The 17,553-nt window shown below is 45.5% G+C and overlaps 2 protein-coding genes across 3 annotated transcripts in view; one reads left to right on the plus strand and one right to left on the minus strand.

The window, feature by feature from the left end:
• The first annotated feature begins 669 nt into the window (after positions 1-669).
• On the plus strand, positions 670-9,821 carry LSMEM2 (leucine rich single-pass membrane protein 2). The gene is made up of 4 exons (XM_020789120.3): positions 670-855; positions 6,658-6,789; positions 7,451-7,693; positions 9,239-9,821. Exons 1-4 carry the CDS (start codon positions 741-743, stop codon positions 9,370-9,372), a joined length of 624 nt encoding a protein of 207 aa, XP_020644779.3. The 5' UTR covers positions 670-740; the 3' UTR covers positions 9,373-9,821.
• Positions 9,822-11,712: 1,891 nt separating this feature from the next.
• IFRD2 (interferon related developmental regulator 2) overlaps positions 11,713-17,553 on the minus strand; it is a 33,127-nt gene continuing 27,286 nt past the window's right edge. For both annotated transcript variants that reach the window (XM_072989828.2, XM_072989829.2), the window contains exons 11-12: positions 13,317-13,412; positions 11,713-12,492 (exon numbers count right to left, since the gene is read on the minus strand). In XM_072989828.2, the coding sequence (XP_072845929.2) occupies positions 12,412-12,492; positions 13,317-13,412 (177 nt within the window). In that variant the 3' untranslated portion in view covers positions 11,713-12,411. The remainder of the gene's footprint in view (positions 12,493-13,316; positions 13,413-17,553) is intronic.

Raw genomic sequence — 17,553 nt, forward strand, 5'->3', positions numbered from 1 at the left:
ACTGATGGCTATTGTTGACTGCCTTTCCATGTTTCAGTGTCGTGTCCTCTTTTGGGCCAACAGGTTCTGGATATTGCTCCAGTCATGAAAAATGCTGCTTAGATGCTAATTCTTACTTATCTGGGAAAAAATCTCAGCTATGGAGGTTATCTCTGGAGAAGAAGTTCAGTGTATTCCTTTTTTTTTTCAGCACAAGCTTGCTGGCCTCCAGACACTTTGCTGCCTGCGGCAAAGGGCAACATAATGTCCTCTACCAGCCAGCTGAACTGGCAGCTGGATTGTCCTTTGATGCTGACAGTGAGATAGCCTGCTGCTGAAGTAGGCAAGGCAGAGTGGTGTCCTTCAAGACAAAGTAGGCAGGACAGAGTGGTGTCCTTCAGACAACTGGCACTGTAGCTCCTCAGCCCTTGTTCCCAGGGGAGATTGTCTCACTTTGCCTAATAGCAGGGCCAGTTCTGCAGCACCCTAAGCAGGATGCTTTCCCCACTCCACCAGACTGCTTCCTCCGCCTTTGCTCTGTTGGAAGGAACTATCCCTTCCCTTTGTAGTTCTCTCTCCCTCTTTCCACATCCCCAGCTTGCTCTCTGGACTCCTGCTTAATATAGCCTGTGTCGAATCCTCGCCCCTCTATTCTGCCTCTATCTGTAGCTCCTCCTTGGTCTTCTCTTATTCCTATTTTAAGCCTGAGCCGCTGATGTGACAGGCAGAAGCTTGTGTTTACTTCCCTTCAGTTCCCAGGGATGTGCACAGGCCCTCTCCCAGCCTCTTCCAGATTTTTCCCTCTTCTCCTTTGCCGCCACAACAACTGCAGTAAGAGGAGTCTGGCTATAGGGATGTCCGGCGAGATTGGAGAAGGTACGATCTGTCTGGGCAAAAGGGGGTGGGGTGTAGAGACTGAAGTGTTTGCTCTGGAGATGGGGCAAATATGGCAACCCTTTGGAGTGCTAGGCTATGGTCTTGAACAGGTTGGCCCCCTTCTCTTGTCTTTGCTGTGATTGGTAACGTGGTGGTGGTGGTGGGGAACTCTTCTGCCCAATGGGCCTGCTGCCTCAAGGGTCAAAGGGCAGAGTCCAGCTTCCATATGCCTTGTCATTGGCCACAGGGAGCAATGAAAATAATGGCCCGGAGAGGGAGAGGGACAGAAACGAATCTGGTATAAGGCTTCATGTGGGTGGTGGGACTAATGTGTGGCTATTGTGGGCTTGAGAAGCAGCAAGACTCCTGCCAGATACCTTCACCTTGGCTTGCAGGTATAGCATGGAGAAGCTGGTAGCAGAGACCTGGATATCCCTGCTGATGCTGAGCAAGCTTAAAAGTGTTACACCTGCTTTTGGCATAGGTGAGCATGAAGGAAATGACCCAAGTGTGAATCCAACTGAATGAGCAGCTCACTCTCTATTGCTTGCTCCTTCAGGCCAAGCCGGTCAGGTGCAGTCTGGTTAGGGTTAACACCAGTTCCTCACTCAGAGACTGTGACTGCTGGTAGAACGGATGCAGCAGAGGCCACATCTCCACTCCCATGTCCCCCTCCCCCCCCCCCCCGCAAACAGGACTCTCCTTTTGTCACTCATCAAGCAAAGTATCTGGAAGTTGAGTCATGGCAACTGGACTTCCTTCTTGTTGTTTTGCTATTCATCCAAGTAGCTTCTTCAGTCTGAGGAGAGTTGGTAGGATGAGCTACTTGGATGAGTAGCAAAACATTTCAACCTAACAAGAAGGCAGTCCAGTTTCCATGACTCAGCTTCCAGATAACCACACTTGGATGACTGAGAATCTTCACAGATATTGAGCAAAGTAGTTGGAGAAGGGGAAGTATGTAGGGCAAAGGTGAAAAATGTCACTCTGCCACCTATATCCAGCTCATATGCAAATTTCATCAAGACAATGTAGCATTCAGTACATACTCCCTGACCTTCCACTCAAGAAAGACCAAGGGAGCCCCATGGCCCAATGGTTAAATTGCAGTACTGCAGTCAAGCCTCTGCTCACTACCTGACAGGTTCAGGTAGCTGGCTCAAGGTTGACTCAACCTTCCTTCTGTCCATGCTTGGTAAAATGAGTACCCATCTGGGGGGGGGGCAAGTTGTTGTTTGCATAATTACATTGTAAATCACCCAAAGAGTGCTCTAGCACTATGAGACAGTATGTAAGTTGAAACAAGAAGAAGAAGTGGATCAAGCAGGAGCATTGGGTGCCACTGCTGTAGCCCAGGGATGGGGTTTTTTGCTATTGTATTTTATCCTGGTGTTTCAGAACGAAGCTGCTGCTCCCCAACCCCAAACTCCCACTGAAACAATGGTTCCTCTCCTACAGAAAAACTGCCGACTCTGACTACAGAGCTTTATGGCATGATATCATAAGCTGGGAAATGTGTGGTTGTTCAGAGGTTGTTGGAGTGGATTGCCTGCCTGCTCTAACTGGCATAGTTTATGGTGACGGATGACCGGACTTCACCAACATTCCCAATCTCTCCAGTAAAAGATAAGAGATACAGGATTTCCATATTTCTTAAGGCTACAGGACAGAGCTACATTTTATAAGTTAATCCTATAAACTTTTATGTTATATGTATTATCTCTATTTTAAGGTATTATCCTGCCCCCATCTCACACTGAACAGGACTCTTAGGGCTGATTCACATATACTCAGTGTCTTCAGAATAGTTCTGTCTTTCAAATTACCTCTCTCAAACCTCACTTCTTGCATTCCCAGATATTACCCAAAATTATCTAAATGTCCATTCTTATACATTATGAAATTGTGATTGAAACACTGGAAATCACCTTCTAAAACTACGTGGCTTTTCAGCAAATGCCACTATCATTTGTTGATGAAGTTTTTTAAAAAATTCCTTTCATGCCTACAGGACATTGTATATACTACTCATTTCCTGCTTTGTTTTGATTTGAGGAAGTACTGCATTAATAATACAAAAATCATGTACCATGGGATGCAGAGGAATATGAGGGTGAAAGGAACAAGACGAAAATGGTAGCATTACATTGGTTTAGTGTACAATTACATTTGACTCTGCTGCCACAGGGAAGATGCTGTGCCATCAGCTTTGTCACATTTACATCCTAGGTTTCCTCCAAGGGGAAAGAAACATATGTGGTCTTCTTCCTTCTTTTTAACCCCCTCCAATCTGTGAGAGGCCTATCCTTTACCCACTACAGCACACTGTCTCTTCTGGGTGTCACTTGATGAGCTCGACTATGCATGAGTATTAGCTCCAGCTGGGAATGTGCCCCTTCTTCAGAGTCATAAACATCCATTAACTTCAAAAGGGACCAGGTAAATGCTTGATCAACTGTTCTCATCACAAGCTGCCATTTAAAATGAAGGATAAATGCTTAAAAGTAAAAAAAAATGCTTCGAGAAGTCCAGATGAGTGTTTATAAAAGAAATTTAGGATGTAATCAGATGGGCAATAGTCCCACTGTTTGGTCCACTGTGGGGATGGGCTGGTTCACTCCCTTTTCTAGCTATCAGTTTTTTTTAAGTTTCAATCCACAAAAAAAATCACATCTGATGACATCATCAACCTTGTGCGGCATAATTTATGTAATAGGATTTCAACCAATAATTTCTCCTCACAAGTTGTTCTTCATGTGCAGTGTTGTTTTTTTGGAAAATCTGAATTGAGGAGCATTGAAACATGCAAGGTCCCACTCCCCATGTTATAGTCTCAAATGGTATAGCAGATTTACCATATCAGTGAATGATTGGCATATGTATTGCTGAAAGAATAAAATTAAACACAGTTAAGTGTTTAATTCCCTTTGGTAGTAGATATATAGGTACCACCTCAGTGGGAGGGTAACGGCATTCCGTGTCTAGTTGCACTGGCCACATGACCACGCAAACTGTCTTCAGACAAAACACTGGCTCTATGGCTTGGAGGCGGGGATGAGCATTGCGCCCTAGAGTCAGACACGACAGGACTAAATGTCAAGGGGAACCTTTACCTTTAATATGGGCAGAGTTTAAAATTAAGAAAGTTATGTGTTCCTTGTCTAACTAAAACAAAAATGAGAACAGAACTATTGTGGCTTTATTTCCATTGTGAGATTTGTGGATTACAACACAGATCTATTAGCTTTTCAGGCAGCCCAATAATTTTGCTTTTATTTTTGTTATGTGTGCTGCGCATGGCATCCTCTTTGATAATCCACGGATATACAGTACTTCACAGTATAATTACTAACATGATGCAAGGCTCTTATCCACACACAAGATATTATAAGGATCATCATTTCATTTGTTCAGTGCCCTTAAAATAGTTAACTGAATACTGTATTCTGTTATTTTTTACCCAAGCCTGATTAAAGCTCCACTCAGAACAAGCCTTGAGTAAACATGCATGATTGCACATGCATGCATTGTGCCTTTAATAGATAGGAAGCAGAAATTCAACATACATTTTTTCTTTCTTCATCTCCCTCCAGTCTATTAGGGAGGAATATAGAAGTGATGAGCACTGCTTGTTGACTTTCTGCTTGTGCTGTAATTTAAAGGTACAGGGACCGTTCGAGAAAGCATGGGTAAGATGACACTCTTGTGTAAAATGCCTTGCAAATGTGCAGTGCAACTCTTTGTAGTGTCATTACACTCCTTGTGTCATCTATGCCCTTGAAACATGTGATGCCAAGGCATTCGTAACGTTGAGCCAAGATCTCGCTGGCAACATTTCTCTCATCATGACAGCATTCCTGTAGAGGTATAAGGTTGCCAGCTGAGTGGCAGCAGGGGGGGTGTCCCACGGCAGAATGTTACTCTTTTGACAACTAAAAGATATGCAGAGGTTCGGCTAGTAGTCTTTTATGTGACTGCCTTTTCACATCATAAATAATACCACCACCAGAATTTTTGCCTGGTTTTGTGCTGTTAAAGAGCAAGCAAGACAGAAAAGAACATGGAGAGATTGAGTAACTTTGCTTCAGAATGATTGTAAAAGGGTAAAGCTAGGCTTGGGAGAAACGACTGCAAAACAGTAGCACCACCATCTACCTCAGGCTTGTAGCTTGAGAAGAGAATCTCTATGCCGTGTATGCACTCAGGCCAACAGTTATATTAGGACACAAGGGTTAATTATGTGTGACCCACGGAACACAGCCCAGCATTCCACCCCTGCTAAAGAGGCACTGAAAAGCCTGCCTCTGACCTGACTGGGTGCCTACTAAGCTGTTTATATGGGGGAGGGAGGCACAGAGCAAGGATGGCCTTAGCAATCAGCATATCCTCCTCCAACCCTCCAAAGTCAGATGGAAGTTAAACCATTAAAGCTAGAAAGTTCCAGGGAACTGGGAAAATGAAATGATCTCAGGACTGGAAGCACTGGGCCTGTATTCTTGCCTAGGATTTTCTCTGCAAACCCATATCACCTGAAAAGGGTAAAAGAAAGCTTATGTCCTCGCAGCTCAACTTACAAATAACTATAATCAGGAGTAAAACATTGCATGGATGATCAATTGACACACAAGAGTCAAAGCTGAACTCTATGTATTTCACACATCCTTCCCTGAGCTGTGAAAAAGTGATCTTGAAAGACTACAAAGCCGATAATTTCTTGGCCAATAGCCAGAGCTTGTGAATTGTGGCACCAAAAAAATAAAGTTTTCCAATCTCTGTTCTGTCTGCAGAGACCAAAATTAGTACCTGGCAGATTAACCAGCACTGTTTCTGATACATCAGGTGCTGCATGTCAAATATATGAATGAAACACTGGATATGCTTGTGAGTGCACTGAATTTTTGAACTGAAATTATCAGCCGGCTAGAGTGGTCGCAATGACCAGATAGGCGGGGTATAAATGGAATAAATAAATAAAGCCTTAGAAATATTATCAGAACCATCTGAATGCAACTAGTTTCCTGGGTTTAAAAGACATTTTACCATGTTCACTTCCTGTCCTTCTGGACTTTTCCAGTTCAACCATGGAGTAAGTGGAGTAAGTACTCTGTCCACATATGGTTGCTTTAACGTTCCTTTTGAAAGAGAATTATTGAATTGTGGTGCATTTATTTTGAAGCACCCACCAACCCAGTCCCTACCAGTTCTGCGCAGCCCCACAAAGAAGTAGGTTGGCTCCCCTTCTAGAGAAACATGTGGCAGCTTTGAGAAATAATGGCTGGAGGCAGAATATAGGGTCTGCTTTCATCAAGATTGAGCCTTCGGTGAGTCTGTCTCAGGATGTTTAACTCTTCGAATAGCAATGGATCTCCAGGGTTTCTAGGCCAGGGTTATTCCCAGCCCTAACTGGAGCTACCAAGTGTTGAACTTAAGGCCTCCTCTGTGCAAAGTCTGTGTTCTAGCACTGAGCTGTGAGACCAAATCACAGCAGGAAAAAAGCCTATGCTGGAACTATGAGAGCAGCAGTGAAGAGAGACAGCCAAGCTTGCTTTGTGCGTGCAGGGGTCGGCAGTCTCTAAGAAGGCTGCCACAAAGAAGCAAGGAAAAGTCCTGTCCTCTCCCCTCACTTGCTGGCAACAACATTGTGGGACAGAAAACTACTGGGCCTAACAGGGCAGGGAGACTTGGCCGATGACTTTCCACTAAAAGGCATAGCAGGGAGTGGATGGAACAGCAAAGTCAGGTTTCAGCTGAGAGGAGAGAGGCCTTCGCACAGCTCCCCAACCTTTCTTCTCTCCTTTGCAGACACTATGGTGAAGAAGGCTGCTTCCTCAGAGAGGGAACTCATGGAACTCAGCGAAAATGATGTGGCAGAAATCAACCTGCATGCTGTGGAATCCATCAGCGACTTGCACTACGGATCCAGCAGACACGAAGGTACTAATACAGTGGTGCCTCGACTTATGGCCATAATCCATTCCAGAAGATGGACATAACTTGAAATGGTTGTAAGTGCACACGAGCACGCGCAGGTGCAAACACCCTTTTCGGGGGCGAGTGCGTGCAGGGGCTGGGGCAGGAGGTCTGTCTTTGCGACCCCGGTCAGGATCAGGCCGGGGACTGGCACTAGGCCGCGGACCGGGGATTGATGACCTCTGCTGTAACTGTTGGGGCGAAAGAGGTACAAAGAAACAGCCTCGTCGCCACCTACAGTTAGAAATTTGAATTCCCCGCCTTTTTCTGGTCATAAGTGGAAGCTCCGGACGCAAGTCGAAGCAAAATTTTGCGGCTGGAGTTGGTCGTAACTCGAAATGTCCATAAGTTGGGACGTTCATAAATCAAGGCACCACTGTACCTCAGAAGACGTGTGTTCCCCTCAGTGTTCTTGCCTCATCAGCAGCCTCAGGCCTAGCTGTAGGAACCAAGGCCTATTCAAAAGTCAACTTGAACTAATCACGGGCCAATGAGTGACTTTTTTGCCCTGAAAGCAGAACTGCAGGGATTGAGCTAGGACAGGAGGAGTATCACAGGGGCTCATGATGATTCAGAGCAGCTTTCTGTTACTCCAACACCATCTTTCTCTTCCTTTCTTATGCAGGGAGCAGCCAGACTCAGCACAACAGCCCGTGGACACCGCATAGCCTGGCCTCCTCCAAGCACTTCACTTTCCCAAATGAAGAGGACTCGTCCTTTGTACCCATCCAGAATTTCCACATGATGCCCACTTTCACCTTTTGTCCTTGCTTTGGCCCAACCTGTTGCCCCACTGGCTTCTTTGCCCTCCTCGGAGTGCTGGTTGTGGCCAGTCTAGGCCTGGCCACCCTGGCGGTCTATCTGAGTGGTAGGTCTGAGGACAGGTTGGCGGCTGACGGGTGGACCCTAAGAAGGAAGTCATGGTGGGACCATACCATCCCTCCCTGTGGGCAAGCAGAGGGAGGAGAACAGCTGGAGGAGCCCGAGGTGTTGCGAGCCCAGCCTGAAGACTGTGTGTCTAACATAAAGCCTGTAAATATGGCTAACATAGGCAACCATCCAAAAGCTGGTTATCTGAATTGGATTTTTAGCAATACTAATGCTTTGTAGTAACTTAATTCATTACTTTTGAGGGATTAAATGTGAGTTACTATTTGTTGTTACTTTGTTTTTTAACTACTATACTAATAACATGTTAATAATGATCATGGTTATGATTAATTTTATTATTCCCTGCTGCCAGCTTAGCAGCAAAGAAATGATTTTTTTGTTTTGTTTTTACTTTTCCAAGCTCTGGATTTCTATGGGTACCTTTTGGTGATAAGAAGCCAAGGTGCCATAGCACCCCACAGCGATGCTTCTGGGTAATGCAAGAGAAAGTGCTGGAGACCAAGAGCATTTCTCAGTTCAGCTGCAACAGCCAGCCAGCATTAGCATTCTTCAAAGAAAGCAGCAACTTTTAAAAGTGACTTCCACCAGACTCCCTCTCACTGAACACCTTGCCCTTTGACATCCTCAGGGCTTCTGTCCACCCAGTCAGCTTTGGCCTAGTCTACTCAGTTCCCCCTCCACATCTGAAACCATCCTATTCCCTCTATTTCAGAGACACAGGATCTGCAGTCTCAGAGAAAAGCTATTTAATATGTCAGAAATTATACTTCAGCTGATAGTTTGTGAAGTGATGCATAAATCTATAAAGGCCAGAGACCTGTTCCTGAGGATTCCCATCCCAGAGTCAAACTGAAAGCACATACGGAATGGCAGCAGTGTCAGGGATTTCCATCCTATGGCCTCTTTTAACCATGAATGGAGGAAGGAATGAGGAAGGGACCCACTTCTACTGTCTGTCAACTAGCGGGCAGGGCACTGAAGTTATATTCTATTCCAGTTCTCATAGTAACAGCTTAATGAATGCCGTATGTGAAATAAATTAAGTGCTTTGTATATTTAGTGGATTACGGAAGGCCTTCCAGTCTGCTTTTGGCAAAGTAACATGTATCCCTGTTGTACCTTGGCAGCCATTGCTACCACCTGCTACACACGTGTAGCATTAGGAATTGTCTTTAGGTGTGGTATTGCCTCCCAACAGGGAACTGCAGGGTAGCCCCGATTGACCATATTGTGTTCTATCTGCTCCTTGGCCCACAAGACTAAAAATAGGGACGGGCTATGCAGACCACAGCCAGTCTTTCAAGACGACTTACTGGATTGAGGACCTCTAGCAGGCAGTCTACAAGTCCCTAAACTGCACTGCAATCCCTTTAATGGATTGAGTACATTTACCAGCAACAAAACATAGGCTGGCAGACTCTGGGATACCTGAGTGAAAATAATAATAATAATAATAAAAGGCAGGGAGGCAGCATACCTTTTGCATGGTAGTCATGTTGTTTCTCCCTTCTCTCCTCTACAGTCCTGCAACGTGAGTCACTTCGGACGCTTGCTCAGTGGCTGGAGTCACAAGAGGAGGCCATTCGACAAATGAGAGCAGTGAGTTTACAGCTATGGAAGCAGCTCAATGCCAGCGAGCCTGGGGCTCAAACCTGAGCTTGGCAGTTACTACTCGTCTTGGTTCTAACTTTCCTTGGGGGAAGCCCAATTCATGTGACAATGACAGAAAACCAACTCACTGCTTGGCACATTTCGGACACTTGACATGTGTTGGACTCTGCAATTCCTAAAGCAGAAAGCTCTCCAGAAGCATTAGAGACCCGTTGCTGAAGTGTGTGTGGCCCGCAGACAGGAACAGCTGCAACACTTGAGGCTACCCAGGAAAGGGAGGAAGACTGGCAGAAACCCTACCCGTTGGTAAAGAGGAAGGGGTGCCTCCCGTGAACACTTCAGATGCTGGTTTTTTTCCCCATGCATACACAGTATTTTAAATACTGTATATATTATCAGTACCTTTTCTCCACTTTATAATCATTTAAAATATTGCTCACATGGCACCTTTTGATGTGTGTCTGGCAATAAAAGCCACAAGCTTCCTTGGTCAAGGTGCCCTTCTCTCTTTAACAGAGCCTCCATATTTGCTCAATTACCCAAAACCCAAGTTCTACCCAATAGGAAAGCCTGCAAAGAACTACAGTACTTAGAAAACAAGAATCTTTTCCCCATAACTATCAAGATCTGATGGAAGGGGAATCATACTGTCATACAGTACAAGAGAGAATGTGGGTGGACAGGTTTTTACATTGCATAAAAATCCTCACACTGGACTTTTAATGCCCTTGCTGTTTCTTTTCCCCTTTAAAGTGGCTTTTAAAAACAGCACATAGCTGTTTTCAAACTTATCTTCGTGGAGACTAGATTTTGCTGTATTTTTTTTAACAAAAATGACACTAAACAGTCTAGGTCCTGCAGTATGCTCATCTAGGTTCCTGCGACAATGCTCATTCCGGTACCAAATACAGCTGCAGAAAACAAATACACCTTGGTCTGGATCGTAGTTGAACCAGCAGTAAGAAAGCTGTAGGAAAATCCAGGTAGCCCAACAGGAAGAGCTAGAACAGCAATGCAGTTTGGCACTAAACTGGGGGTAAGCCAGTCCTGCCTTCCAGGTGACTAGATTTCTTGAGTCTCTGCTTGAGATGCCTTTTAACACAAGGATAAATGCATCTTTTCCAGAAGTCGGTAAAATTCAGCAAGAAGAGGAGAAATGCATAAGGAAAGGCCTCATTGATATTTTTTAAGCACCAGCTTCCACCGCCATCACCAAGCTCCATAGGCACACAAACTGCTGACGAGGTCACACTGGAAGGGCATGAGCTTTACCTGTCATTTATCTGATTTGTTAACTTAAACCTACTACTTGTTTACATTTCAATCCAATACATCAGTACACATGGTTTCTGCTGAGAGGAGCAAATTAGTAAGGCCAGTGTTTTAGGAAGAACCTGGAGGAAAGTGCACCTTCAATTTCTTTTGCCTGAATCTTGATGGTAGTCCTGACTTAGGAACTTGGTAAGCCCATAGGTGTGTTTCACTGTTTGGACCTTTATATATAGCTAACAGGAAACCACCTTTCCATTCTTACCAATTAACCATGCTGTTCACACATGCACTCTCCTTTACCCAACATAGAAAGATGATAAAATTGCACCACAGGGAAGACAAATGATGAAAACCCACTGTGTGCAAAATGATGAATTATGACAGTCACACTCCAGGATTCCTCTATTTCAGGCATGTGTGCATATAGAGGGGGATAGTATACACATATGGAAACGTGTGATCTTTCACATATTCCTGCCTCCAGCTCTTATCATAGCTAACCAATATAGCCAATGGGGAAAAAATGATGAGGCCAGTAGTCCAGCAACATCTGAAGGGCCACACACTCCTGGATGTGCTCCATTTGTGCAGGACATAATATTTGGCTTCTGAAGACAAAGAGGGGGTAGTGTACGAGTGTACAGAGAAGATATTATATACATATCGATGGATTAAGACTATGTTTTTTGCACTTAGGTGCTTCTGACTTTAATCAATTTAATCCGGGTCCAGCCTATTAAAATGTAAGAAACTGATTCTGTTTTTATGCCTGTCCAGGCAATGGTGGAAACTAGGGGTCCCAAACACAGAATGAGGGCTAGCAGTAGTGGCAGCAGTCAGAAGGCAAAGCATCGCGGTTCCCGCCTCAGCCTTTGTATCTCTCAGAAATATTCTGTCTGTAGCACAAATAGAAAGCCTGTGGTTGGTCTGTCATGCTGTCACCAAAGTAGGATAGCTTACCAGATTCAAAAGCAGTAGCCACTATGTGAGGGAGCAGGGAGGCCAAAAAATTTTAGGGGTGGGGATGGAATCAGAGAATAAAACTATATGTTGTAATGGTGAGACATGTGACTGAGGCTACAATGAACAGGCAAGAAAGAGTGAACGACTGCATGAGCAGAAGAGCGGTAGAACCCGCTTCATGGCGCTGTTAGCCCAGCCTTTAATCAACTACACTGATTCCTAATGTACATTTCATCCATCACAAAGGCAAAATACCTCCATCACCAGCGGGGAAGAACCCAAGGCACCATTCTGAAGCTGGTCCCTTCACTGCCTCCATCCAGGGTGCTGCAGTCTCCACCCTGACAACAAAACAAACTTTCTACAAGGAATTCATTATGGGAAAGTCCACAGCAGCAGAGAGGAGTCAGAGAGAAGATCCCACCCTAGATTTCACTGCACACGTTGCAACAAAACCCCCTGCAGACTGCTTTCCCCTGTGGAGACAGAGAAGGGAGACTCAACAGAAAGAATCACTGGCTTTAAAAAGCAGTGGAGAGAAGTCAGCCTCCCCACCACCCAACCTCGCTTAGATTTTTGGTTAAAAAAATAAAAGTGCCCATGGCCATCCCACCACAATTCAAACCTCCAAAACATTTAAATATTATTCTATACATATATAAAAGCCCCCAGACAAGGGTGGGAGAATTAATGGGGCATGGCACACGTCCGGTTTCCAACTGAGTTGAGGCCATGGGACTCCTGCCCCAAGCTCTCCCCCAACCCACAATGTTCACAGTGGTCCAGGTCTGTAGTTCATTGGCTTGTGTATGGAAGGCAGAAGGAGGTGGAGATGAAAACAAGCTCCTCTCAAAGTACATCAGCTCGTTTATCTCGAACACGGCTCCTTGCTTTTGTCCGGGCTTTGAAGGCGGCCGAGTTGTACAGGTGCTGGTGGAGATGAGGAGAGAACAGAGACAGACAAAATTATCAGAAGGAACCTCTTAGGGTGAAATTAAACACCACTAAAGCTCTCGTGCTATCAGACCCTGTCCAGAATGATCTATAATGCAGGGTACGGAACATGCGGCCTTCCATATCCTGCTGGATCCCAACCCCTATGAGTCTTAGCCTGCACAGCCATTGCTGGAGGCTAATGAGAGGGGCAAGCCAAGACGTTATGCAGTGCTCCACAGTCTGCAACTTAGATGAACAGACAGAGCACTCCAGACAGGACCTAGCAGAGTCAGATCATGATAAAAGAATTAGATAATTGGCTGTGCTAACTAGAGCTGATCATCTAGGGGATTACATACAAAGTGCCACTATATACGCAAAGTATAAAATGTCTCCAAATCCAGGTAAGACTCTGCCTTGGTTACAGAAAGCATGGCAACAGAAAAGCCCAGCTAGATCAGAACAAAAGGTCCATTTTGGCCAACACGGTGTTTACAACTCTGGCCAGCCAAGTGTCTCAGGATCATTCACAAGTAGGGCCCAAACATAACAGCCTGTCACACCAATTTGTTTCCTGGTATCTGGTGTCTCGGCAGAAAATAACACTTTATCATTTGAAATATGGTGCTGGAAGGGAGTGCTTTGCAAATACTATTAATCGCCAAAAAGATGAGCAAGTGGGGCCCAGATCAAATCAAGCCTGAATTCTTTATAGAAGCAAAAATGACAAAACTGAAATTGCTGCATTTGGGCACATCATGAGAAGACATGGACAAATCAGGGCAACAGAAGTACTAGCAGTGTTCTTGCTGACATACCTTCTCAAATCGTGAGATCTTACTGGCTTTGATAGCTGCAGCATCCAGCACTAGCGGGGGGCCCAGCTCAAATATGTCACGTAATAATTCATTGTTCTGGGGAAAAGGAGGCAGCATGGGTGTTAGATGGTAACAAGAATGGAACAGTTGGCACAATGAACAGATCATCACAGGGATACTACAGACAATGAAGCCTCCCTCCAACGGATGTCCTTCACGTAGGTTAGACAACAAATAGAGAGGTTACTTACAGGTAACCGTGGTTCTTCGAGGGGACCTCTGTGAAACCGCACAAATGGGTTTTACTGAGCCTGCGCAGGACTCCTCGGAATATTCTATAGCTTAAAAAGACAAGATTAGTAGGACGTTGCCCCATGGCGTGCCTGCTCCGCCCGCCCATAATACCTCAGTTCCAGAATGTCTGCCGCTGTCAAGACTCTAATAGCAACAAAGCTCAAGACACCAAGTGACAGACAGCGGGGACGATGAGCGGGATGTGTGGATTCACAGAGGACCACTCGAAGAACCACAGTTACAGGTAAGTAACCTCTCTTTCTTCTTTGTGGCCTCTGTGAATGCACACAAATGGGTGACAAGCAAGCTCACTTACCGGAAGGAGGGTCGTCACGCCTACAATGAAGTCAGCACAGCCCTTCCGAAACTTGCTTCTTTCTTGGCCCTGACGTCCAGATGGTAATGTGTCACAGTCAAGGGAGTTGACCAAGTGGCCACTCAACAAATATCAGGGAATTCAACGCCACGGCAGTGGAAGTGGCCATTGGTCTTGTAGAGTGCGCTTTTAGCACATCTGGTGGAGCCGTGCCTGCCAAATCATAAGCCAAAGTAATGGCAGAGACCATCCACCTCGAGACTGTCTGTGAAGAGGCCAGAGAACCTTTCCATGGGCCATGGAAGCACACAAATAGTCTTGGAGAAGTGCGAAATCCTTAGTCCTGGAAACTGAGCATCCAAGAACAACTTGGAGGGACCACTGAGGGAGTGAAGATCACACAGGTGGGTGAATGTTCCGCAAGCCTCTAAGAAACATCTTGAGAGTTGGATGGGAAAATAGACGAGAGGCCTCAGATCCAAAAGGTTGATAGGATATTATTGCAGAAATATAAACTTTCAACATGGAGTGGGTCAAACCTTGATCAAACAGGTGACAAAGAAACAAGAGGAGGGGATCCAGAGAAACATGAGCCACTGATAAATCTCTTGATGCAACAAATCTAGAGAAAACATTTCACTAATAGGAATACAACAATTTAGCAGAGGGTTTCCTAGCTTTGTCCAGTACCTCCGCTATGACGGGGGGATTCTCCACACTGTGAGGTGTAAAGATTCCAGGTCAGGGTGACAAACACAGCCATCGTTCTGAGTCAGCAGGTGTGCCGAAGAGGGAGTCTCAGGACTTCGGCCACCATGGCCCTGAGGAGTAAACCAGAGTTGTTGAGGCCACCATGGTGATATTAAGATGGCACTGGCTTGCAACTGGCAGAGCTTGACTATTGTCTGCTGGATAAGAGGAATAGACATTGCCCCAGTCTACCCTATCATGAACACATCACCTAGGGAATTCACACCGCATCCCACTCGAGAGCAGTAGTTGCTGCATTTCAAGTTGGTCTTGGTGGCAAAAACATTGAGACCTGATGTTCCCCATCGGTTACAGAGATGATGGAAGGCAGAGTCACTGAGAATCCACTTGTGGGTTTGGGTGGTCAGACGGCTCAAACTGCCAGCAACTTCGTTGTCCTCTGTAGATATATGCATAGCCACAGGGAACATGTGGTGGTTGTAGCAACATTCCCATAGTTGGACTGCGAGGTATAAAAGAGCCAGTGAGTAAGTGCCCCTGTTTGTTTATATAATACAGAGTGGTCATATTGTCCATGGTAACTTGGACTCCGCGACCAGCTATGAGGAGGTGGAAAGCTCAGAAAGCCTTGATGACTGCTAGCATTTCTAGGTGGTTGATATGCAGTAGCTTTTCCGAGTTGGACCATAGAGCACGAATTTCGTAATTGCCACAGTGTGCATCCCATTCTATTGGGCTGGCATCCATCGTGACCTGTATAGTTAATTGAAGAGGTCAAAAAGGACGGCCTACAAGGAGGTGCAGGATGAAGGTCCACAAAGTGAGTTGGTGAGTTAACTCCGGACTGACAAGAAGCTGTTTTGAAGGATGATCTAACAAGGTGGTCGAACAGCGACAGGAACCAGGCCTGCAAAGATTGCATCTTGAGCCTTGCATGTTGGAGCGTGGAAGTGGTCAAGGCAATCAAGCCTAAGAGATATTGTGCATGCCAAGCATAAACCGTGGCATGAGGTTGGAAATGGTGAATAGCTCTTGTCAATTTGGATATCCGTTTGTGAGGGAGAAAAACTCTGGCCTTGATTGAATCAATATGCAGTCTATGGTCTGAGATGGGACTTCTTGAAATTGACTTGCAAACCAAGTTCTGCCAGAGTCTGAAGAACAAAGGTAGAGTGCCTTCGGTCTGTGGAGTATAACCCTGCTACTATCAACCAATTGTCTATATATGGAAAGACCGTGATATTGTGCAGATGAAGATAGGCAGCCACAAGAGCCATACACTTTGTGAAAGTTCTTGGAGCAGTGGACAGCCCGAAGGGGAGGGCACAGAATTGGTAAGCACTGTCCATGAAGAGGAAACGAAGGCATTTGAAGTGACGTTCGTGAATGGAGATATGGAAATACGAATCTTGTAGGTCTAAGACCACAAAGCAATCATCTGGAGAAAGCAGTGGGATAACAGATTCCAGGGTGACCGTACAAAAGAGCTTCAGATGGATGTAGGTGTTGATAAGTCACAGGTCCAGGATGAGGCGAGGGCCTCCACCGCGTTTCGGGATGGTAAAGTACCGAGAATAGAAACCGTTTAGAGCATCTTGGGAAGGTACTTGTTGGATAGCGTATTTCTGGATGAGAACAGAAATTTCACCCTCTAGGGCAGGTGAGTAAGTCATATGTCAGAGATAGCCGAGTGGAAGGAGGTCAGTGAATTCTAACAGGTAGCCATGTTGTATGATAGAGAGTACCCAAGAGTCCTTGGTGATAATGGACCACTTGTTGAGAAAGTGAGCCACATGGGGATGAAGGGGACAGCCAGGGAACAGACTCGGAGGGATCAAGTCAAATATATTGTTTATTCTTTCTTGCAGGTTGACGGAAAGATTGTCTATGCTGCTGAGCTGGTGCCTGAGAGCGGAAAGGAGGAGCAGCTGAGGAAGATGGAAGATTGGACCTCTCTGGAGCCAGAGTGAAAGGTTTGTAAGAACGATAATGTTGCTGATATGATTGTTGAAAAGTGAAGGGTCTGCACCACTGAGCGCATTGGTATCTAGGCTGCTAGGTGGAGTAGGAACGGGCAGTTTTGCAGATTTTGTGTAGACTGTCCATCACTTCAGCGGTCTTCTCGTTAAAAAGACCAACCCCATTAAATGGAAGATCCTCAATGCGGGATTGCGGGATCTAGCATCATCATTAATTCCCGCCGAGCGCAGCCAAGCATGTCTTCGGTGGGAGATGGCAGAAGCCAAAGCCTTCGAGGCATCAGCCGTATGGCGAGATGCAAGACCCTGCTGCTTAGCAAGAATAGTGGCTTCTAGATGAGTATTGAGTGCATCGGTCCTGATCTCCTTGGGAGCAGACTGAAGGACAGGAAGTATTTTGTTCCACAACTGCCTGTGATAAGCGCCCATTGCCACTTGATAGTTGGACACTCTCATCACAAATGAGGCTAAAGAATATAAACGATGGCCAAGAATGTCCAACTTTCTGCCCTCTCAGTTAGTGGGGGTGATTAGAGATTGATTAGACTGAACAATAATAGAATTTGGAGCAGGATGTTTGACAAGGGAAGCTGTGTCAGCACCATGTTTGACAGTGATTCTCCATCCATCTGGAAACTTGGAGGGAGGTGGACGGCTTGTCCCATGATTCTTTAATAAGGTTCAGCATCGCTGGTATGAAAGCCAGACTCAATGGAGGGGATTTATCCTGATTTATATTGTCTAAGACGAGGTCGTGCTTAGGGGGAGGAGGTTGCTCGATATCGAGCTCTAACGATTTGGCCATTCGAGGAATGAGTTGGGAATAAGAGATAAAGTCTTCAGAGGGGGACGGAGGATGAACATCTGCAACATCCGAATTCAGTGTCAGTAAATTCGACGGAGACTATCTGGAAGCTTCAGAGGGAGGACCATGTTC

This window comes from Pogona vitticeps, chromosome 2 (assembly GCF_051106095.1).
Source record: "Pogona vitticeps strain Pit_001003342236 chromosome 2, PviZW2.1, whole genome shotgun sequence".
In the NCBI taxonomy this organism is placed as follows: domain Eukaryota; kingdom Metazoa; phylum Chordata; class Lepidosauria; order Squamata; family Agamidae; genus Pogona; species Pogona vitticeps.